Genomic DNA, 22955 nt, shown 5'->3' on the forward strand with positions numbered 1-22955 from the left:
CAGCATCCGAACTTTCCATTAGTGAAAGAGTATGGCAATCTCTTCTCATTGGCTCAAAACTTCCGTTACTAAATAAAGTGTCTCTAAAGAGTCCTTCTGCTTAGAGTCCTCTCTCTGAGTGAGTGTTTAAACCTGGAGCGTTCACTTCAAATTCAGAGAGGAAGAAACATCTACACATGCAAATGTCACATCACAATAACTAATACTGTTGTTATGATTGTAACATAATGTGACACCATGGGATTGTGATAATATATAATCTGTGCATCAGTGTCTGAAATGCAGTAATGCTGCCACTATAAATAAGCACTGATGAAAACAATAAAGGGTCTTTTCTTGTGTCATTGTGACTTTTCATTAATTCAAGTCAGAATTTTCACTCTATGTACATTGAACAACTCAAATTTCACTCACTCATCTTCTACTGCTTTATCCACATCCACATGAGGGTCACGGGGGGCACTGGTGCCAATCCCAGCTAAGGTGGGGGGTACACCCTGGACAGGTTGGCCACATAGAGACAAAAAGAAAAAGAAAAAAGCAAACTTCATGCAGGCAAAGGCCCTTGTTTCGACCCGGTCAAGAACGCAGGTCTCACTACTCCAACTGTGTGGCCCCAGCTCAAGCTGAAATTACTCATTTAATGGAGAAAGGATGTACATTAAGTTTATGTTTGTTTCAACTAAAAGGTCTGTACAGATTAAAAACTCTGTTTTTCTCTTTTGAGATAACATGATGTGATGTTACATCTAGGCCTGGGCTGGACACAATAACTTAAATACCTAGAGATTATATATAACTGTTTTCTAATGGCTTAAATTTCTTCTACTCGTTGTTAATGATGCAGATGTTTAAATATCCTTAGAGCATTGATGCCCACTTAATCCTGAACATATTTTTGGGTAGTTACTTTAAAACATTGAGTAGGTTGACAACGAAATCTAAAGTACACAAGGTAATATTTGGGTGGAATGTACCTAAAACTTGAATACTTAATAGATTATCAAAAAAGGGAGGGAATGCAGAGCAAACTGTGAGTTTAGGGTTTAGTCACCAACATTTAAATGTGACTGACTTTTCGCAGCTTGAAGAATTACAAATAATTACCCTTTGCAATTGAGATTCAAGCCATGTTTGATGACATTAATGCCACCACAGCCTTTAATTACAATATGACCGAAACAAAAATAATGTATGCATTCATTAAAATGCACACCGACTCCTTCAATAATCACTCCTACACCAACTCCACCTTGTTGTCCTCTCAAATCATTTAAAGTGTAAGCTCATTATTAATCAACTGACGCAATGATCTGGAACAAAGCCTGCTCTGACTGAATAATAAACAGACTCAACAATGTTGCTCTACAGTTATGGATCATGTATGCACGCAATATACAGCTGCTAATTTATGTGCATGTTTTACCAGAAAGTTGCACTTTAGAAAAAAAAGAAGCATCCCACTGAAAACAGTAAAATGCAATTACATTTTCTAGTGCAATAACAAGAAATGTGTTTTTGATGTAATTTATAGCCCATTACTCATGTGTGGTGCTCTGCACAGCATCTATAGCATTAGTCCAAATATGAAAATATGAAAGAGAAGTCTGTTCATGTTATGTAGTAATATGTAACATGTATAGTTTGATATAAATACAGGAATTTTAGCATTTTTGCATTTCACGGTTCACTGATGTTTTTCAGCCTTTGAAAAATATTGTGGCGCATTATTGTTTGAAACCGCTATTGTGATTGCAGTATGAGCTTTATTTACTTTAGTCTGACATTCACTGTGTAATAGAATTCACTATGATGGAGCATATGACACCACTGAAAATACTACTATAATGCAAGGATGTGAAGTTAAAGATATTAACTGTTTGCATATACATACATTTTTTGGATTGGCATAAAACATTAAACAGTCAAAATAGAACAATTTGATTGTGTTTTGCTAATTCCTTTGTTTCTAACTGTGAATTTTGGTTGAAAAACAAGAAAAATCTCAGCACCTTCAGCTCTGCCTCCTGTCTTTTATAGGAGGTAATAATGTGACAGTCACATCCACATAAGACACTGTACCCACCCTGCATGTAATTAAGGCATCATTATAACCTTGATTAATATATTGTGGATTGCGGGCCAATATATGGAAATAAATGTGTCAAGACAAGGAAACACTTGATCTCTGCAACATGTTCACCTTTGTTGGATTCTGGTGACCTGCTTTTCTTTAATGCACCTGAAAAATGCCTGAAGAGGTTGGCCTTTTTATTACTAGTCATACATCTCTCTCACTGTTGGCAGATTTACTCTCTGGGTGACTTTTGTCTGTTTAACCCACTGCACCTTATGCAAATATTTTGTGTTTGGTTTTACGGCATACCTTTTTTTTTTATATCCTATGTTTTTACTTCCAAATTTTATTTTATTCTATTTAAATGCACCAAAACACCAAGTCAAAGTCCTTGTTTGTGTAAATGTACCGATTCTCATTCTGATTCCAAGCCATCCTCGATTTGATTCCTGTGATCATCTTCCTTCTTCTTCTTCTTTCAGCTTCTCCCTTCAGGGGTCACCACAGCAGATAATCTGCCTCCATCTTGGCCTTTTTGACACCTCTGCCCTAAGGGGATACATAAAGTATCTGTGGCTTCATTCCTCTTTATGACTTCATTGCAGTTGTTTGATCAAACCAGTTGAAGGCGCTCTTGCCACGTCATCACCCACAGCTGCCTTTAGAGTACAGCAGAAGAAGAAGGGCGTCTGTGCCCCTCCCTTTGACTCACAGTCGTTCGCTGAGGCTGAGATGTATTTTTGTATCAATGGTTTGTTTATGTCGCTGTCCATTGGCTCCATTGGCTTGACAGCTCAGCGGGTGTATAGTGTCGTGCAAACGCGCTTTTTGTGTCAATGTGTACGGACGACATTTTTCCGCGAATCAAAAAGCTTGTAGGTTTTGCCCAGTCCTACGATCAGACTACATTTGTTAGCCTAGCATCCTCTTATGTTATGACGTGACGTTAGACAGGAAAGTGGTTGTTTGACGACGCCGGGGCCACGTTTTTGTTTTCAAAAAAACTTTAAATCAATGCGATTTTATCGTTAAGACAAGCCAATGTATTCAATGCGTGACCCGCTCGCAGGTTAGGCGTCCACATAAGCCAACTGGCGACTTCAACTCCAGACTAGCTAGCGAGCTAATTTCACGTTAGCATGGCGTCAGACACAAGTGACACCGAGGAATTCTATGATGCTGCCGAGGACGTTAATTTCACCCCATCTCCAAAAGTGTAAGGAAACGCACCTTGATCACGCTACACCTTCATACGACTGACTTCTTCTTGTCTTGACTGCGTCTGCAATTAGTTACAGGTGCTCAGCCAACTTAGCTCTCCGGCAGCTAAGTGGATAACATTAAAATATGCAGCTTGCTCATCAGTATGTGTAACGTTAAATCGACTATTTCAACAAAAAAAATGCCACATGCAGCGATGTAGTAATTGTATTAATCAACTGAATTGTGTTGTATACTACTGTGTCACCACTTCAGTGGTTTGACAGCTCCCAGAGTCCGAATCACATGATGTTATTCCCGACATGTTGGGAGTGTAGGGCGATGTTTGTTTGTGGGAACAGGTTCTTTTGAACTGTCTCCATACTGTTATTTTTACTGTGAGTTAGTGTGGGAGCTTATTTTTTTTGCTCGGGGCTACAACGATGACGGAATAGTTTAATCCAGTAGAGCGCAAACCTTGCAAAGGCCGCTCTACTTTCCCACGGGATCAAGACACTCCCCTATCTTACGAGCCAGGTCAACAGTTGCTTAAAAAGAATCCTCAATCCGTGCTCGAATCCGCTCCTCTTTATGAGTTGTGCAAAAATGTAACCCCGTCTCTCACACTGCCAAGATTAAATCTAATCAGTTCACATCATCAGAAGATTTCATTAAAAACATTACAAACTAATGAAGGGATTATAACCAGTTTATAATGAACCACCCTTTTGAATGTAAGTGGTTGTTAATCATTCAGAATATGACTGAATCATAAACCATCCTTGTCTTCCGGACTTATGTAAGTAAACGTCATAACCGCATCATAATTGAGTGAAAATAGTATAGAATAGCTGTCATAGTCATTTGATATTGCCCCTGTTTGCGTTTTTTAACTTTATCTCGTTGTGTTTTCTAGGTCTCCTGTAAAGTTTGTCATTCCTTCACCCAAGGTATGTTTATTTAAACCCAGCTATTGTTGAAGGCAGTTATGTTTGTTTGGTACTTTCCTCTTTGAATAATCTCCACTAATAAAATACACTGCTCTAACATGAAGTGTGCTATCTAGAGGTGACTGCAGTGACCTTTCGTGACTTAAGATATCGGTTAACTGCATGAAAATATTAACACAGTCTGTTCAGTCATGAGTTACAGACGAGTAATATTCAACCATTTTGCCATGTTGCCTTCCTCCTTCACTGGTATATCCTCCGTGACAGCTAGGAAAAATGTAAATGAAATGGAAATGAGTCATCCGGTCTTCTTGCTCCGTCTGCCCTTCCAACAGACGGTTACAGTTGGAATTTAAATGACATTTGTGTGTGATAGAATCCAATTAAATGTCCTCTAACTGTTGTTTTCTTGAACAGCTGTCACAGAGATCGGATAATATTGCACAAGATGTTAGCTGTGGAGTCGCCACAGCTGAGACTCAGCAAGATGATTCCCTACAGGTAATTTGTTTTTTCCCAATTGTTCCCCATGAGTAGACTCTTAAAATGGAAAGAGAGAAGTGGCCCCATCAAACATTTGCAAATGCAGTCAAATTCTCATATTTTATTTTATTTTCTATGAGAAATACTACATCACCACCCTGGATTTATGTGGGCATCATACTTGTTCTTTTAGTTTAGTTAACACATTTCCTTTGTGGCGCTCGATCATGCATCATAGTGTCTGTATTCTCCCTCACAGATCATTGACAGCATCATTGAAGAGAGTCAAAAGGGAAGCACTGAGGAGGTCGGCGAAGTGGCTCAACTGTTAGATCAGCTGCACGTTGATGTAAATGCAGAATCGGAGCCCAAGGAAGAGATAAATGCTCAGGAAGTGTCTGTGGAGGTCGCAGCGCCGGCAGTCGAGCCGCAGCTTGTTGACAAACAAGAGGAACGACAGGAAAGTGCATCGGCAAACGGAGCGGGCTCTATACCTGCCCCTGAACCCACAGGTTTCCCGGGGCCGTCGGCTTTGTCCCAAGAACATGTTCAGCCCCCAGACGTCACCAGCACTATTGGGCCCGGTCAGTCGTATGTGGCTGTTGTGGTTGCAGAGGGGGAGCAGGAGCAGAGACCTGCAGACATCTTAGATCAGGTTCCATTCTCAGACGGGCCTGCTGACCCCTCAGACTGCTCGGGACCGAGCAAACCCCCACGTCAATTCACTGTAGAGCCAGACATTGTAGCCAGCACCAAGAAGCCTGCTCCCTCCCGCCCGCCCCCTCCAAGTGGAGGTCCTCCACCGAGACCGCCTCCCCCATCATGGCAGGGTCTACCATCCAAGAAGTCTCAGGAGTGTCTGAGGCCCAGTGGACTGGAAGGTAGACAAACAAAAACCCCCTCATTTGTACTATTTAAACTTGCGTGCACTAAATAACATAATTTATTACATGACGTGTTGTATTCTGTTTGGGCTGAATGCTCAGTGTCTGCTGTCAGTCCACTCATTGGAGATGCTCTGGAGCCTTCTGGCCTGGTGTCACCCAGCAGCACAGTCAGGAGTTTAACCAAAGAGCTGCAGCATTCCTTGGACCTGGCCAGTGCCACCAGTGGTGACAAGGTGGTAACGGCACAGGTTAGTGAGGCCTCTAAAGTTTCTCACAAGTGGAACTCTCCTCATCTATTGATCTGTTGGACCACTGTTTGTTTGTTTTTGTTTTCTTTTTTAAGGAAAATGAGGATGAACCGGCATCGTCTCAGAGCGGAGGACAAACTCCAGGCCCTCAGCGTCCTCGCTCCAACTCTGGTAGAGAACTGACAGATGAAGTAAGGGTTCGTCTATGTTTCATCTTCTCAACCTTTCGGTGAACCAAATTGACTTTGAGTGTTTGTGATTGTAAAATAGGAAATCCTGGCGAGTGTGATGATCAAGAACCTGGACACCGGTGAAGAGATCCCTCTAATACAGGCCGAGGAGAAACTTCCAGCCGGAATTAACCCGCTCACTTTGCACATCATGAGGAGGACCAAGGAGTACATTACGTAAGCAGAAGAAAATCACTCTGGGAGACACTGGAAACTGTTTTCTGTCCCTTGGAGAATCTCAATTCATGGACAGTGATGGGTTCACATTTCCTATCCAAAAATAACAAGCAGTCCAGTATTATTAACACACTCAAGGTTCATTTATTTTAACCGTCAATGAAAAAAAAAGAAGGAAGAAGCCGATGATGAGTTCCTTTTTTTTTTTTTTTCCCTCATAGGAATGACGCGGCACAGTCGGATGACGATGACAAGTCTCAGGCTCCGCTGTCGGACACGGACGGAGGGAAACTGAAACAGAAAACGTAAGGATTAGTTCGTTTGCGACTTCTCTGTGGGCCTGTTGCTGGAAACACGTCTAACCACAGTATCTAATATTATATATCCTAGGACTCAATTAAAGAAATTCTTCGGCAAATCTGTGAAGAAAGCCAAGCATCTTGCTGAGGAATACGGAGAGAAGGCGGTCAACAAAGTGAAAAGTGTGCGTGATGAAGGTAATATATAAACAAATAAATTCAAATGCAGCTCCATGCAGCCAGAGAAAGAGCTTTGGATGCAAATGGATGTGGGCAAATGATGGCAACCGCGTCTTGATCAAGCGCTACATAATTGTAGCACATAGCAGCTGTTCAATGAGTCAGACTGAGCTGCGACATGTATTTGAAAGGATTTGCCAAGTTGCCCGCACATGCCTCTGAAATATTAATGCTCCTGTGGATGTGAAAGCCTTTCATTATTTAATATTCTCTTGTTGCCGGGCCCAGTGTTTCACACAGATCAGGACGACCCGTCGTCGAGCGATGACGAGGGGATGCCTTACACCAGGCCGGCCAAATTCAAGGCTGCGCACAGCTTCAAGGGCCCTTTCGACTTTGATCAGATTAAAGTTGTGCAGGACCTGAGCGGAGAGCACATGGTAAGTGGATCGTAGAGTATTATAAAAAGAAACTGCCTTTCTCGGAACCCAATATCGAGGTGTACTACTCCTACAACTACTACTTGCACTTTTGAATTTGCGTTGATTCCACCTGAGATCGCGTGTCTCAGGGCAGATGTTAATTCCAGGTGTGAGCCCGTGTTTTGTTATTCGAGCATCTGTGTCTCGTCCTCAGGGAGCTGTGTGGACCATGAAGTTCTCTCACTGCGGGAGGCTGCTGGCGACTGCCGGCCAAGATAACGTGGTGCGCATCTGGGTCTTGAAGACTGCCTTTGACTACTTCAATAACATGAGATTAAAGTACAACACTGAAGGTATCATCATCATTATCATTATCAGAATTTAAGTTGGGTGACGATTGATTGTTGTTGTTTCGATTCCCGGCTTTGGCTGCAGTAAATTTCTTGTTTGGGCTTCTCCAGGTCGAGTTTCACCTTCTCCCTCTCAGGAAAGTTTATGCTCCTCTAAATCGGACACTGATCCCGGGGTGAGTGCAAATGATGATACTACGCCGTTTTTTAATATATATCAAGTGCTTCATAATTTATAGCTTTGAGGTTCAAGTTCTCCCTAATCGTTTTTTTAAATGTTTTTATCTTAGGCAAGTTGTGTTCCAGAGGACCCCGACACAGAAGACAGGAGTGCCCCGTTCCGTCAAGTCCCTTTCTGCAAGTACAAGGGTCACACAGCTGATCTTTTGGACTTGTCCTGGTCAAAGGTATTTATTTTTATTACCTTTACAAACTGGGTTCCTGCCCTTCACACATTTAGACACCTTTTCTCTCTTTCACCCAATCTAGAACTTCTTCCTGCTCTCCTCTTCGATGGATAAAACGGTCAGACTATGGCACATATCCAGGAGAGAGTGTCTCTGCTGTTTTCAGCACATTGATTTTGTCACGGCCATCGCTTTTCATCCCAGAGTAAGTTGACTCACCTTGTGTTAACTTATCTTCATCAAAGTTCCCCGGGTCTGTATTTATAGTAGCACTCCTTCCGTGTTCCTCAGGACGACAGGTACTTTTTAAGCGGCTCTCTTGACGGAAAGTTACGACTCTGGAACATTCCAGACAAGAAGGTGGCGCTTTGGAACGAGGTGGACGGCCAAACGCGTCTCATTACTGCTGCCAACTTCTGCCAGAACGGGAAATACGCCGTGATCGGCACGTACGATGGCCGATGCATCTTCTATGACACAGAGGTAATTGGGTCAAGCTACTATTTTCTTTAATGAGGTTTTTCCTTTTTGGTTAGTTCGTGTCATTGCATTTTTTTTTGTGTTACTCAGCGTCTGAAGTACCACACGCAAATTCACGTGAGGTCCACCCGAGGCCGGAACAAAGTTGGACGCAAAATCACCGGGATTGAACCGCTGCCCGGGGAAAATAAGGTATGTAATTTCCGCGACGCAGACTTCCACACGTCTAATGAATGTGACTGAAATGAGGGTCGTTGAAACAGATTCTGGTGACGTCGAACGATTCCCGCATCCGCCTCTACGACCTGAGGGACTTGTCTCTGTCCATGAAGTACAAGGGCTATGTCAACAGCAGCAGCCAGATTAAAGCGAGCTTCAGGTGAGAACGCTTCCCTTTCCCTATTATTATTATTATTATTATTATTATTATTAATAATAATATTCCCGGTAAAATAAACTATAACATTTTTGTTGTGGGTCTGTCCTCCTCCAGCCATGACTACTCCTTCATAGTGAGTGGGTCAGAAGATAGGTATGTGTACATCTGGAGCACTTACCATGACCTGAGCAAGTTCACATCTGTACGACGAGACCGCAACGACTTCTGGGAGGGAATTAAAGGTGACTGTGCTCAGGACGTAAAACCTTGCTTTTATAACATGCGAGTAAAGCTGAATCTGTCATTAAAGCTTCACTCATCTTTCAGCACACAACGCGGTGGTCACCTCAGCCATTTTCGCCCCCCACCCGGGCCTCATCGTCCCGGAGGAAAGTATGGGAGAGAAACCAGAAGCGGAGTGTAAGAGCCTGGACTCTACGGACTCTGAAACAATACCCTCAGGTACAATCACCTGGATTCATTCATTCATTCATTCATTCATTTACAGATGACACGACATCAAGCCTTTTCACTCACTGCTGTAAAACTCAACTGTTGTCCATAGGAGCCCTGAAGACGGACCACACGGAGGTTCTTCTATCCGCGGATTTCACTGGAGCCATCAAGGTCTTCATCAACGTTAAAAAGTACTGAGCACTTCCGAGGTCGTCGGCTCTTCTTGTTCCCGGTGGACATCGGTCCCACAGATCCAGAGCAACTCTCCAGGAGTCATTCACTGTCTCCCAGCTAATGGTTGTTGCTCTGAGACGGAGAGCAGTCGGAACCTTTTTCAGGACAACAGGAAATTAGAACGTGGGTGTAATGGACGGAAGAAACTGACGCGACAAAGCAGACCATGCCGTGGTTTGCGGGTCACATTTCTATTTTTTATTTTTAATACCAAGCAACTGTGAATGGTTTGGCATTAGGAAAAAAGAAGCCGGTGAATTGCCAAACCTTTTGTGTGGTCTGATCAGATGTTCTGATGTAAAGTCACAGTCAAGACGGAGTACAGCGGTTCGACTATTTGTAATCGTTTTGAGCACCTTACTCGTTTTCCGAAAAAAACTCACGTTTACTCCTCAGAGGTGCGAGACACTGTCCTGTCGGTCACAAATTTCAGTGTGTCCTGTGTTAACACGTGTAACCATTTGTCTTGAGTGCAAAGTGGTTAAAAAGAAAAAATTCCAAGCTATTTGTGCCTACAAAATCTAAATTGCTTTTCTAAATTCATTTTTTTTCCAGGCTTTCATTTTAAATATACAACACATTTCAATAGATGACAGTGAATAGAGTTTATGGTACAGGAACACTGTACATGCTCACAAATCATTAGGGCTGGGTATCTTCAATTTTCAGAGTACTGGCTCTTAAGTACTTTTGATAAATTTCTTTGACCAATGAAAGCACATTTCATTCAATAGTATTGTAAATTTACTATATAACATTGCACACTTACTGCTTTTGTAAACAACCAAATGATGCTCAATTCATTTCCTCAATAAAAATCCACTTTAAAATGTTTCTTAACCTTTTGTTTCCCCTTGAAATTGAACATTTCATTAGAGAAACGGGAATATTTTGATACCTGGCCCTATCGGTCATGTCTCCCACACACACACACACACACACACTGATCATCAACTATGATTTATTTTAGTGTCAGATCTTCGCAGCAACATTTTTACGTTGTCATTTTAAAAACAAATGTTAAAACGAAAAATATATTTAACTAGTTACAGTGCTCAATCTTCATCATACAAAAGAGTGCTGAAGCTTTTTTTTGTTGTGGGAAATGAAACTAGGGACCGGGAGAACAGACATGTGGGTCAGTTCACAGAGTAGTGCAGTGTCCGACCGATGGAACACAGGCGAGCTAGAATGGAAGAGGAGATCTAGAGTCGAGAGTCAGTGTTTGCTCTTCTTTGTTTTCTTGTGGGAGCGGTGTGGTGACCGTGACCTGGACTTAGCTGCCTTCCGGACTGGAGACGGTGATCGGGACCGTTTGGACCATTTGGGTGACCTTGTCCTGTTAAATTAGTAGAAACAACACCTTCAAGATCAAGAATACATTGGAGCATGATAGAAAAAAAAAACAATCTTGGCACGCACTTTAAAGGAGAGATGCTTGTTGATTTTCGAGTCTTATCAGAATCTCTGCTGCGTCCTCGTTTTCTGTCGCCATCGTCACTTCTTTTGCTCCTCTCTTTGTCCCTTCTGTCCTCCTTTGACCCGTCCGAGGACTTGGATGTTGACTTCTCATTCTTTTCTTCGTCTTCAAACTCCTACGGATGAAACATACCAATAATTAATAATTGATCACAGCCAGTGTAAGTATCAGACCAGATATGCATCTCAACTCTTTCATGAAAGACAGATCATGATTATTTGACATTTTTAACAAACAAGAAAAGATTCTGGGGATAGTGAATATCTGTAGCACTGCAAAATTTCACAATGATGCCGTTTGTCGACACAAATCTTACCTTCCGTTGCCTTGCCTATCAATTTGGATATTGCACTTGGCCACATTGTGATTACTGATTATATATACAGCCCTAGTTCAAGAAATGGGGTGTTTGGCCTAAATGAATGGTCAAAACAAACAAAACCAGCAAATCATGCATAGAAATGCTGAAACCTCAGTCTCTTGACTCATTCAGTGATACAACAAATGAACACTTGTTGGTGCTTAAAGTGGAGTCATTTTAATATTTAAAAGCTGCACTCCAGTAAAAATAAGCATTTGTTTGGTGGCTGTTTTATATAAAATACAATCACAACACACAAATGGAAAATTAGGAGGACAACAAAGCATAGTTACACTATAATTCCATGTAGATGGTGCACATAAAGATGCACACCTGTTACCCGTTTAATGTCACTAATACTGTTCTTTATGAGGCCGATTGATATTATAAACTTCTAATGACGAGCACATTCCTAATTTTGCCCCATTTTGTTTTGTACTTCCATGACAAATGAAAAAGTTGAAAAATAAAGACGATGACTCTACAGCTGTGTTGGTGGACGCAGTGATGGGGCTCACCTTCTTTAGCAGTTTGTTCCTGTAGTGCTCCACTTGTTGCTGAATGCTCATTCCAGACTTTCTCGGCCTTTTCCCAGATTCCAACTCATCCTGGACCTTCATGACCTTTACCTGTGTCAGATGGCACAAAATGGCTGAAAATGCAAACATAGGAAGGAACTGTGGTGCGAGGGAATTATAGGGACACTTAATCCTTGAAAAACAAACAAAAACATCGTCCTTCTCCAATTGAACACTGTATTTTTGCTTAAATTTGATATAGGTGACATGAATGTGGGCAACCACAGCTTCTGAAACACTGTCACACAACTGTGCACTTGCCTCCAGCTCTCTCATCCTCTTCCTCTTGCTCTCAGACATCTGAAAGCGTCGCAGTGAGCTCTGGAAATCGACGCCGTCATATTTGGATGATTCGCACGAGTCATCGGTGCCGTCGCTCCCAGAGTCCTCGTCGGCGTGCTGCGAGTTGACACTGTCACCGCGCGAGAGAGGGAAAATTGGTGTTCACATAGACTGTGCCTTTTCATAGACGACGCGTTCATACCAACTACAGCAGCTCACCTCACATTTACTTCATCTTCACTGTCGTGTTCCACCACAGTGTCCCACTTAGACTCAGCCTTAGCTGCGAGACAAAGAACAAAGATGAGCGGGGAGACCCGCGGCGGAGCAACATGGCACTGAGCAATTCTTGACCCGGTTTACCTCGAGGAAATGTCCCGGTGCCACTTGTCTTCTCCCATTTAGACAACGGCACTCTGGAGAGAGGAGCATTGCTGTCGTCCACTGGGGTTAAAAAGAGACCGTTGAGGACAAGGACAGACTAGAGAGGATTGAGACACCTAAAATGTCTGCTAAATTTCATAATCTTTGATTCCATCTATTAACTAGTGTGTCATAATTAGTGAGGGAGAAGCCAGTTTTCTTAATTCACATTTCAAAACACACATTCCCTCTCAGACTGCCACAAAAGCACCATGTGATTTAACATGAATATGGTTTCTTATTAAATGATGATAATAACGACCCTTTTTTTTCGAAACTGTAGTTCGTGCACAGTCAGCTACACAGATGATCGTCAACAGGAAGAGGAAACTGAACCACGTTACTCACAGGGCATTCCATCGATGTCATCGTTGGCCACAGGTAAAGGAACGCCGTCCAAGTCGTCGACGGGGACTCCATCCAGAGGGTCCCAGCCCAGTGGGCAGCCGTCCAGGTCTTCCACCGCAGCTCTGTCCAGGGGTAAACCATCTAAAGGCGTGTTGTCCATTGGTGCACCATCAAGATCACAGGATTCCTTCTACAGACACCAGCGAGTGCATATATTTGTCCATATGTGAGGTTAAGGTCAAACAAAATGAACTGGTTTCTTCAGAGCAATATTTTTATCTTGTAGTTAATGAGTGCGAAAAAAACCTGAGCTCACCTCTGCTGTCTCTGTCGGCTCTTCCACTACTTTGGCAAAGCCCAGAAATATGTTTTGAAGGTGGATTAGATAAGGCTCAGGGTAAATGGCCCAGTCTTCCCATGCTCTAAAACAACCCATGACCTTTTGCTGTGGAGTTGACAAGCAGACATAAAAATATTATTATATATTATTATTTTCTTCTTTTTTGATGTTCTTGTGTGACAGAACTGACTGACAGAATTACCTTGAACTGCTCGGCCTGCAGCCTGCCCTGTATGTTTCTATGTGCTGCATTGAGGTCTCCAAATATCTGGGCTAGATTTGTTTCAAAACTGTAAAAAAAAGGCAAAGACGAAAGAATTGTAAGACGATCAGACAGAGATAACACAAAACATAACAAATGTGTTTGACGAGTGATTGTGTGAGGTCTCTCACTATTTACGATAATATGATGCACCAGGTACTTTGGCACACGAGTTGTGCAAGATGTCCGACACCAGATACAACCTGGCAATCTGTGTGAATGTGGACAACAATACTTTACAAACACATTCTGCGTGAGTTTATTTATCTGAAAACCAAAGAGGATGTCACGTGCCTTCTTTTGAAGTGGCGTCTGGAGCAGGGAAAAGGACTCAGTGATGTGTCCCACGACTTCCTCTGCTGCATCTGCTCGCTCCAGACAGAGCAACATGGCATTGGCAACGTCTTCTCTGCTTGGAGTGAGCTCTTGAAGCGTCGTCTCCAGTCTCTGCCTTTGTCTGAATGGTTTGCACGGACGAACAACAGGCCTAAATAAATAGTTTAAAGCACGAAAAACCCTACAACCACTCTAAAGGACGAAGAACGTCAGAAATTAAAACAAAATCTTAGTCAATATCATGATATTCCAAGGAAATCTGAAGTTACAAAAATCTTTAGAATAATAGCATCAATAAATGCATGAAATGTATTACCACAAGGTGGCAGCAGCAGCAAGTGTCAGTGTCGTGGACTGCACGTGCGTGCTTTCGGAAGTAATGGCGTTTACAGCCCATTAATTGTCTAATAACAAATGCTAATTCTGCAAGGCACACTTACTCGTTTCTGAGCTGCCCTTTCTTCACCTCCTCCTCGGGGGGAGCGTCCTCCTCCACCTCTGCCTTCTCTTCACTTGTCTGCGAGTAGTTGTGTAGGACAGGAGGTCTCCATAAAGAGCCTCCTCGAAACAGACGGAAATCTGTGGTTGTCCACTCGTTCGGGGACTCTCCCTGTGGAAGGGATGAAGAGCAGAGAGCTGATCACTCACACAGGAAACATATCTCTATCTATTATCTCCTATCGCTGGCGTATTTTTAATAAAGCAGGTTTTGCTGTGAAGACGCACCTGGAGGATTGAGAACAGTTTCCAGCGATAGTACACATGATCTTGGCTTTTGTTGTCAAAAAGGAACCTGAGACAACAAAGAATGAGTCGAAAAGAACAATAATAATAACATTAAATATCGTGACAAGCTCGACAAGGTCACCAGACACAGCAGCGCTTACCTGTACTCTGGGTTGTTTTTCTCCTTGTTCATTATGATGGCTTCAAATACAGGCCCTTCACGCACCACAAACTCTATCATCCTGTGAATGAGGAATAATAGATTCCTGTGGGGACAGAGGATTGTATCAGAGCAGGGTCTGTGTCTCTCTGTCAGACAGAGCACTATCTTTTCAGTGAAGTACAATGTTATTCAATGTCACACCATTCTTTTTTTTCTTTTAATTTTAAAAAAAATCTGTTTTAAATGATGAGGTGACAAGCCATGTAAAAAAGAAACCTGTATAGTCAGTGTCGTCTACATTGTGTCAGCATATTTTTATTTACCTGAGTCACTGTGTCCATGAAAGGGGTCAAATATAACAACCACGACCTCTTACAGTTACTTACAGCCCAGTCCATAGCTTAAGTTTGGCCATTTTCTTCTTTATTGATGAATAATTAATAATAATAATAATGCCTCTACTTCAGCTGTACGTAATGGTTGAAAAAAAGAAAAATGTAATATCTAAATTGCAATTTCAAACATTACCATGTATAATGTGAGCTATGCAAATAAAAAAAAATGTAGTATTGCATTAAAATTATAGACAATGTAATGGTCCATCACATTTCAAATGACTTACACTGAATACTAAAATGAGGCGCAACTTAAAATATACAGTACATACATCACAAATGTTTTTTTCAATAGCAATATCGTCATAAAGTGATATTTTTGCTGTAGAATATCTAGATTATATCTGTCGATTATTTTCTTGATTAATCGAGGAATCGTTTGGTCCAGAAAATATCAGAAAACCTTAAAAATGTTGATCGCTTTTCGTCAAACCTGGAAATGAGGATGTTCTCAAATGTCTTGTTTTGTCCACAAACCCAAATGATTAACCTTTTAATGATTTATTTGTTATCCAGAGCAAAGAAATGAAGACAATACTCACATTTAAGAAGCTTAAACAATCGGAAATCATGGAAAAAAGCTTCAAACCGATTAATCAATCATCAGAAATAAAAATCAATTAATATTCGATTATCTACTTCGTATGTACTGAGGTTTCAGAAATATAGTATCAATAGTCTCTATTTTAAGGGAGTGTTGCGATATTTCTGATCTGTGCTGGTGAAACACAGTCATATGAAGTCGAACCTGAAACATCACTTTCTTATCTACTTCTGACATATTCTGACTTGGTTTAATATAAATATCTATTTGCCTTCTAGCTGTATTGGTCTGCAGTGTCTCAGCCAACCCACAGGAAACCTGGGGGCTCAAAGATATTGGTATAAATCAATGGCTCTGACAGTTGTTTACAAAGTCTGCTGCAATTCACTTCACAATCACACTACACTCCCTTGATATAATGTCGGAAACAGTAAGACTCATCAGCAGCAGTGGAACAAACTAGAGGGCAAAATCAACAATACAATATATAAAAAAAATACTAAGCGCATTCATCTAATGTAAATCTGAGGCCAGAGGGAAAATGACATCTATAATAAAGAACCCCTCAGGCTGTAGATGTCATATTGTCCACTTGAATTTGACATGTACATGCTTGGCAACCATGTTTAAGACAGAAACAGCTCAAATTTGTGTTACACACAGTCGATCGTAGTAAGAAAAGTGTGAGTACCTTTCAGACGGGATAACCACTTTGACTACGGCTTCGGACAGAGTCTGTTTTTCAAATCAAATAGTAAAAATATTAACAAGTGACCACGTGTACAGATGAAACACTGCAGGATACATACAGCATAGAAAACAACCATAGCATTCACAGTCAGTGACATGGGGGAGGGTGACACGGCTCAACAACTGCAGCTGATTTTTCTCAAATATGGAACCATCTAAAACTATCTAGGAATAATAAGTATTTTTTTATGAAGCATAAACATTAATACAGAATCAACCTTTGACCATACAGTTCTACATGAGCAACGTGATGACGCACATCTGCAGTGCGTTACTTTTACAAGGTTCACACTGCAGCAACATTCCTGCGCTCATTTAATGTCAGGACAGATGAAGGGAACATCAGTACTGCGCTACTCAAGTGAGACAGTTTGGAGTATGGATGAAAACACAAAAAAGCACAGAAGAATAGTTTCAGAAGTGAATTCTACTGCTCTTCAGCAGTCGCCCCTGCGCTGCTGGTGTATACACACAAACGCACCCTCAGTCAGGTCTGATAGTATTGCTTGACAGAGCCCGTTTTTTAGATGAGACGCAGCATACAAACAATGTTAATTGCTACTTATTTCTGTTAACAGACCAAACAGAGTATAACATAATCTGAACATTATACCCACTATATTTTTATGCCACATTACATATACTTATCCTGCTCAAGTATGAACTGACTGCATGTGAACATGCGATACATTTTGAGTTGTCTTTTTCTAGGCCTCATCCTTCCTTTACTTTCAATTTCAACACGTATCATTCATCACAGATATGTAGAAGCCCTGTAGCACTGATGATGAAACCCCACATTAATGCAGACAGAACATGAGACAGGCTTACCTTGTCAAGCTCCACTTTGGAAACGCCCAGTGGCTTGGTGAAGTCATTGCGAAAGCGACCCCTTGGCTGAGCGTTGAAAGGCAGACCTGAAGGGGGTGGAGGTGTGGCTCTCACCCCAACTGGTGTGTAGAGAGGCTGAGGCGGGATGCGAGCTGGTTTTCCCCATCCCAGCTTCATTTCAAACCCCATAACCACTTTACCTACAATATGAAACCCACAATCAGTCTTAGAGAGTGGAATGTTATTACTTTGTATGATGAAAGCAATGGGAGGTGGTTATTAGTTAAATCAATCTTATTATAAAGGCCCCAATCAGATCTGGTATTAACATCATCCCAAGAGATCCGATCCCATGTGGACAGCCTTAAGTATGACTGTGCGCACGTGTCCTGTGACCACATGTGACCGGATCTGGCGCACCCCATTCTCATGTACTGTTGAGTCTGACTGACAGGATGAGAAGGAGAGAGAGAATTATAAGAAGCTCTATACATGCTGCTGTGACATGAAATAAGATTTTAACCATTAGGAAAAAGGGGAATTGTGTAAGGATCAATGTTTTATTGTGGTAGTGGCTACAAATAAATCAATGTACCAGTAAAGAGTCGAAGGAAGTCAGCTGTGGAGGTGTATTCTCAGGAATGTGTCTACAATGCGTCCCCAAAGTGCCTCTAAATTAGTTTTTTTGTGATCAGATCTTAGGAGGCATTCAGAACAGGTTTGGGAATAATTTAGTCCGGGACTCAGTATGGATGTTAATACCAGGTCTGACTGGGGACAATGTATTAGTTACCATCCAGTGCAGCCAAGGCTCGCTCCGCATCTCTCCGTGTCATGAAAGCCACAAAGGCTCTGTTGGACGTCCTGCAGCGCTCCTCGTCAGTGCGGGGCCACATAATCTTCACACTTGCTAGTGGACCATACTTACCAAACTCTTTGCAGAGAATCTCCTCATTCATCTGAAAGGGAAGATATTGAAGAGATGAACAAGGTGAGAAAGGTATACAGTAGTACTGGGCTGCCCTGATGTCAGTATGCAACTTTACCTTTGGGCTGATGCAGCTGATGTAGAGGTTAGTGGTAGTTGGCACTGTTAAGTCATCATATAATGCTGTAGAGAAAAAAAAAAAACAGCTTAGTGTGATTCGGAGGATAGCAACAATGTCAACATGTCGAATACCGATAGTGAAGAGTGACCCTTACTTGATCGTCCTGATAATGGTACATCCGGATCTCCATATCCTCCTCCTCCACCTCCTCCTCCTGGGTCACTTTTCTTCCTTTTATGCCTTTCCTCACGTTCTTCTTGTATTCTGCATTTATTCCACATATAAAACAGACTTACACTTACAAACAAAGACTTTAAGTGTAACATGATATCAGGAAGAGTTGCCTCTCACAGCTTGAGTTCTTCTTTGAAGAGTTCGAGATTGCTCTTCTTCTTTTCATCTGCCCTTCTTTTAAACGTCTGTCAATCAAACAAGACAGCAGTCGTGGTGATTATTACACGTTGCATACAACAGTGAACATTTTAAGATCAGTGAAAATATAGCGGTTGATTACAGTAAGTATGCCTTCACATGTACGCGACAAAAAAAACAAACTTACAGCCTTTTTGCTTTCAGCAGATGACAGTGGTGAGACATGTTGGGACACAGGGACAAGCTGTGTAGCGGGTCGATACAGCTTATTTTTCTTGATTTCTGCTGCTTCCTCCTCTGAAAAAAGTTATATAAAATGTAATTATATAAACAGCAATGGCATTTTAGATCTGTACACAGGAGGAGTCTCTGTTACTGCACCCATTTTGTCTGTCTAATCTCAGAGCAGCCTTCTGCCGAATTAGGTAAACACATTTGCCTTCTCACAGACATGATAAGGAATAAGGCTTACCACCTTATTCACATCAATGTCATAATTCACTGCCAACTATGGCTTCCCAGAGTGGGAACTGCTGCTAAGTCAGCATGGTACAGTTGGTATTTTTGATGATTCTTTTCAGTTCCCTTTTTTAGTTATTTTTGAAAAAAGATAACTCATGAATCACTGACGGGACGAAAGAATGACAATGAAGCCGCATCCTTTTGTGATGCTAAGTTGAAAGACATGAAATCTTAGCTACTCACCTTTAGTTGCATTCACGATACCACCGCGGACAAAGGTTTTCACCCTGCGTTTCTCACTGGTCTCAAATGACGCCACAAATTCCTCAAAAACCTCTGCTGCTTTTTCTTCCTCCTAGAAAGACACTCGGTAACATGCAGTGTATACTTTATGCTGCATGCATTTTGATCCCTTCCCTTATTTTGAAAATCTAAAATGTTAAGGTTGGTGATAACTAGTTCATTTTATTTGGAAAACATGCACCCTAATTAAACAGATAATATTCAACCTTCTTACCTTTTTCTTGAGCTCTTCTTTTTCTTTCTTTGTAAGTGTTTTGATGGGAGTGACAGGTTTTCCCTTTTTATCTGCCATCCTCACACTGCAAAACAAAATATATACTAAATTAAAATCATTGAAAATCTGTGACTTTATTATTCAGAATATTGTCTTCATTGGGTTAAAGGGCCAGTGTGTCACATTTAGCAGAATTGGACAGATCAATAGGCACAAATTAAATATACTATCCATAAGTATGGTGGAGTGGCTCTGTATGCGAAAGACTTCATGGTCGCAAGTTCAATCCCCACCCCTGACTGATTGTACTCAATTCCATTGTAAGTCGCTTTGGAATAAAAGCGTCTGCTAAATGACATGTAATGTAATGTAATGTAAGTGTGTTCGTATAAATCCTTAAGGTTTTCATGTCCTATATTCTAACATTTATTTTGCAATGACCTGAGTTTACAGAGGCTTGTATCTTGCACTGCTATTCTACAGAAGCCCAAATGGACAAACCAGCCAGAGCATGTGTTTTGAGTTTTGAAGCAGGAGCTGACCAAGCAAATGGAGAACAATAGCGTCCTTTCAGGTACGCAAAGGTCACTGTATTTCCATGAGGTGCTTGGGAAAGAAAGTGATGAGTAAAGTCCTCCTCTGTTTGTTATACTCTGCAGACTCGCCATTAGATGCCAATAATTGTTTCACACTGTACTTTTAACAGCAGAATATTTTTATATATATATAATATATTGCAGTAGTGGGTCAGTGAATTATTCATTTCTCAAAAGTCCTATGATATTCCTTGGCATATATTTTATTTATTTATTTATTGTTATTTTACGAAATACATTTACATTTAGTAATGAGAAATGGTTCATTCATTTCTTTTTAACTGAACAATGGGTCCTTTGCAAAGCAGCCATTTTTACATGCTTTGGCAGGAAAAGCACAGGTGTTGCTGACTGCACTAACGACGACTCTTTTCAGTTCATGAGGACAGACAGCGTGACAAGACCCGGTGGAACTGAGGTAGGGAAACAGAACGCAATCATCGTTAATTTGATTATTTACACCTGTGATTTTGTTACTGTGACTGCTGTGCAAAAATCGAATTATTTAAATATTAATATCTTGCAGGGGGGGTCTAGTTTGAGAAAGACTTCTGCTCTGGGGACAGAAGTGGACCTTTATTTACAGTCTATGAGCAGCTTATAGACTGTTATCTTGTAACACCTGCAGCCTATTCTCATACAAAGATTGACGTCTTGTTGACAGTCTGTTGTGTTGCGTTCGAAGTCACCGTTTGTTTTCGGCACACCTTTCACTGCGCTACGCATCTCGCCAGCACAGCCATCAAGTAAAGGTAAACAAAATGCAAGTTAGAACAAGGGCTTGACCGTTCCAAACTGAACTGTACTATGATGGAAACATGGCAATAGAGGTCCCAGTTCACACTCTGGACATGCCTGTCTTAAAAATACTAGTGGCACCTGCCCCGTGGGAGCACAGTCGGTGCCCTTTTAATTTTCGCCCCTCCAAATTTCTGTGCACGCCACTGGAGACATACACATGTAGCAGTTGCCAAAACTGAAACTTAATTACATTTTATTTGTATAGCGTCAAATCATAACATACATTATCTCAAGGCACTGTACATAGACATCAAGGAGGGAGAGAAACCCAACAATCCACACAATGAGCAAACACTGGGCATCAGTGGAGAGGAATAACTCCCTGAGCATTTTTAAACAACACAAAGCTAGTTTTTCTTTAAAATAAAACCCCCACTCACTGTCTGCAACCTGCTAAAACACACGAGTAAGGAAACTACTCTACAAAAGCTACAGACCAACAACTCTACCATATACTGTAGCTGTTTATATTGAGGCCTGGACTAAAACACAAACTGCTAACGTTAGCTGGAGACTGCACCATAGAGTGGAAGCTAGCGTTAGCCTTTACCATGAGTTATGTTATGCTCAATCATACTTCCTCCACTATCCACGTTAAGCCTTATTATCTCAAAAAAAAAACATGCGCATACAGTATAAACGCTCTCCTCATCACCTCAGGCGCTAACATCTGCTAACTCTGCTCACAACAAACACAGCCATCCTTAGCGACAAGCTAACATAACACCACAACCACCACACAGGAAGTCCATTTAAAAACCACAGCACACGCATGCAGCTGCCCGTGTTAGCTATAAAACTTTGACTTACAGTGTGTCTCATGCTACTGCTTCACCATGTCGGTTGCGACGACTATTGGTTTTCATCACAACATGCTATTATGGAGGAGTGATGTGCCCGACTGGAGCTGCGGAGTGAGACAGAAAACGCCCACTTTGTTGGTGTGCTCCATAATAAACGAGCCACTTTGAGAGGACTCGTACATATTCATAGAAGGACAAATTGTCATTTGACTTATTGTGCATGTGCATAATGGAAAGCCTTTTTAACGTTTCATCGCCAGGTTTGACTATCTGGAATGGTGACGTCCAGGGCCGGCACAAGTCTTTATGGGGCCTAAAAGACCTATTCGGACAGTATTAGTTTTACATGATGAGGTGGGGTAAAGTTATTATTACCAGAGCTTCTCTGAATGTATCATGTCAGTACTCATTAACAGATGATGTCCGTTATGATTACAGCGATTTTTTTAGTAAAAAGGTCCGGAACAATTAAATATGTGCGTAGATATTCCATCATCTCCTGTTTACGAGGAGTTTTGACTGTCGGGATGACTTTTTTTGTGCATAGCCGGGTCGGGGGTCACCAGGTTCCTCCCGTGTCAGGGCCCTTGTCAGTGCCCCGGGTTGCTGGGTAGGATGACAGAACATCTGGGGGGTCACCCGCCACAGGAGCACATGGAACTGGTTATAGTGGCGACTCCACAACTGAGCCCATGGCTCCTGGGACAGACGGAGTAATTACCCCGATTTAATCCTCCCAATTGTGGTAGTTGATCCAATGCAAATTGCAGATGTCATGTGGTAAAATTACATTACTCCACCTCCCCATGTAAAACTAATCCTGTCTGAATAGGGCTTAAGCTAAATTTGCCCTCCCACCACCTTGGAGTATCGACTGTTATTGATACAAATGTAACCCTATAAAATGCATTAATTACAGTTGTATTATTTACATCAAACTTGTTTTTTTAACCTTAGAGAGCAATGAATTGAAGTTAACCAGTTTAATGACTTATTTATAATAACAGATTTACAAATCTGCATTAAATGAGCAATGGTCAACTCCAAATTGGGCGGCCCCCTGGTGACAAGGGGACC

The 22955-nt window shown here is 41.6% G+C and overlaps 2 protein-coding genes across 2 annotated transcripts; one reads left to right on the top strand and one right to left on the bottom strand.

The window, feature by feature from the left end:
• Positions 1-2757: 2757 nt before the first annotated feature.
• On the top strand, positions 2758-10293 carry wdr44 (WD repeat domain 44). The gene is made up of 20 exons (XM_058627058.1): positions 2758-3293; positions 4194-4227; positions 4645-4728; positions 4970-5591; positions 5697-5845; positions 5941-6036; positions 6116-6252; positions 6474-6557; positions 6643-6749; positions 7020-7171; positions 7368-7506; positions 7615-7679; positions 7794-7910; positions 7993-8115; positions 8202-8393; positions 8481-8582; positions 8654-8769; positions 8884-9011; positions 9097-9231; positions 9335-10293. The coding sequence occupies exons 1-20, from the start codon at positions 3217-3219 to the stop codon at positions 9421-9423; spliced, it is 2748 nt and encodes a 915-aa protein (XP_058483041.1). The 5' UTR covers positions 2758-3216; the 3' UTR covers positions 9424-10293.
• A 113-nt stretch (positions 10294-10406) lies between these two features.
• Positions 10407-22043, bottom strand: zgc:163098 (uncharacterized protein LOC100037380 homolog). Its single transcript, XM_058627057.1, has 24 exons — positions 21886-22043; positions 19679-19763; positions 19405-19516; positions 18887-18996; positions 18679-18746; positions 18482-18591; positions 18325-18389; positions 18072-18237; positions 17279-17478; positions 16389-16432; positions 14757-14861; positions 14596-14662; positions 14310-14479; positions 13828-13990; positions 13665-13744; positions 13474-13561; positions 13248-13376; positions 12932-13121; positions 12524-12604; positions 12380-12443; positions 12140-12290; positions 11819-11929; positions 10882-11054; positions 10407-10798 (listed from the first exon to the last, which is right to left on the bottom strand). The coding sequence occupies exons 2-24, from the start codon at positions 19754-19756 to the stop codon at positions 10678-10680; spliced, it is 2646 nt and encodes an 881-aa protein (XP_058483040.1). The 5' UTR covers positions 19757-19763; positions 21886-22043; the 3' UTR covers positions 10407-10677.
• Positions 22044-22955: the final 912 nt, after the last annotated feature.

The sequence above is a fragment of the Solea solea genome, chromosome 4 (assembly GCF_958295425.1).
Source record: "Solea solea chromosome 4, fSolSol10.1, whole genome shotgun sequence".
NCBI classification, from domain to species: domain Eukaryota; kingdom Metazoa; phylum Chordata; class Actinopteri; order Pleuronectiformes; family Soleidae; genus Solea; species Solea solea.

Excerpts from the sequence above, each read along its gene's own strand:
- wdr44 (XM_058627058.1), top strand. The coding sequence starts at position 3,217 with ATGGCGTCAGACACAAGTGACACCGAGGAATTCTATGATGCTGCCGAG. Across the intron at positions 5,592-5,696 it reads GAGGCCCAGTGGACTGGAAG|TGTCTGCTGTCAGTCCACTC; the intron begins GTAGACAAACAA and ends CTGAATGCTCAG. Across the intron at positions 7,911-7,992 it reads TGGACTTGTCCTGGTCAAAG|AACTTCTTCCTGCTCTCCTC; the intron begins GTATTTATTTTT and ends CACCCAATCTAG.
- zgc:163098 (XM_058627057.1), bottom strand. The coding sequence starts at position 19,756 with ATGGCAGATAAAAAGGGAAAACCTGTCACTCCCATCAAAACACTTACA. Across the intron at positions 14,862-16,388 it reads GTGGTTATCCCGTCTGAAAG|GAATCTATTATTCCTCATTC; the intron begins GTACTCACACTT and ends CTGTCCCCACAG. Across the intron at positions 13,745-13,827 it reads AGACGCCACTTCAAAAGAAG|ATTGCCAGGTTGTATCTGGT; the intron begins GCACGTGACATC and ends ACATTCACACAG.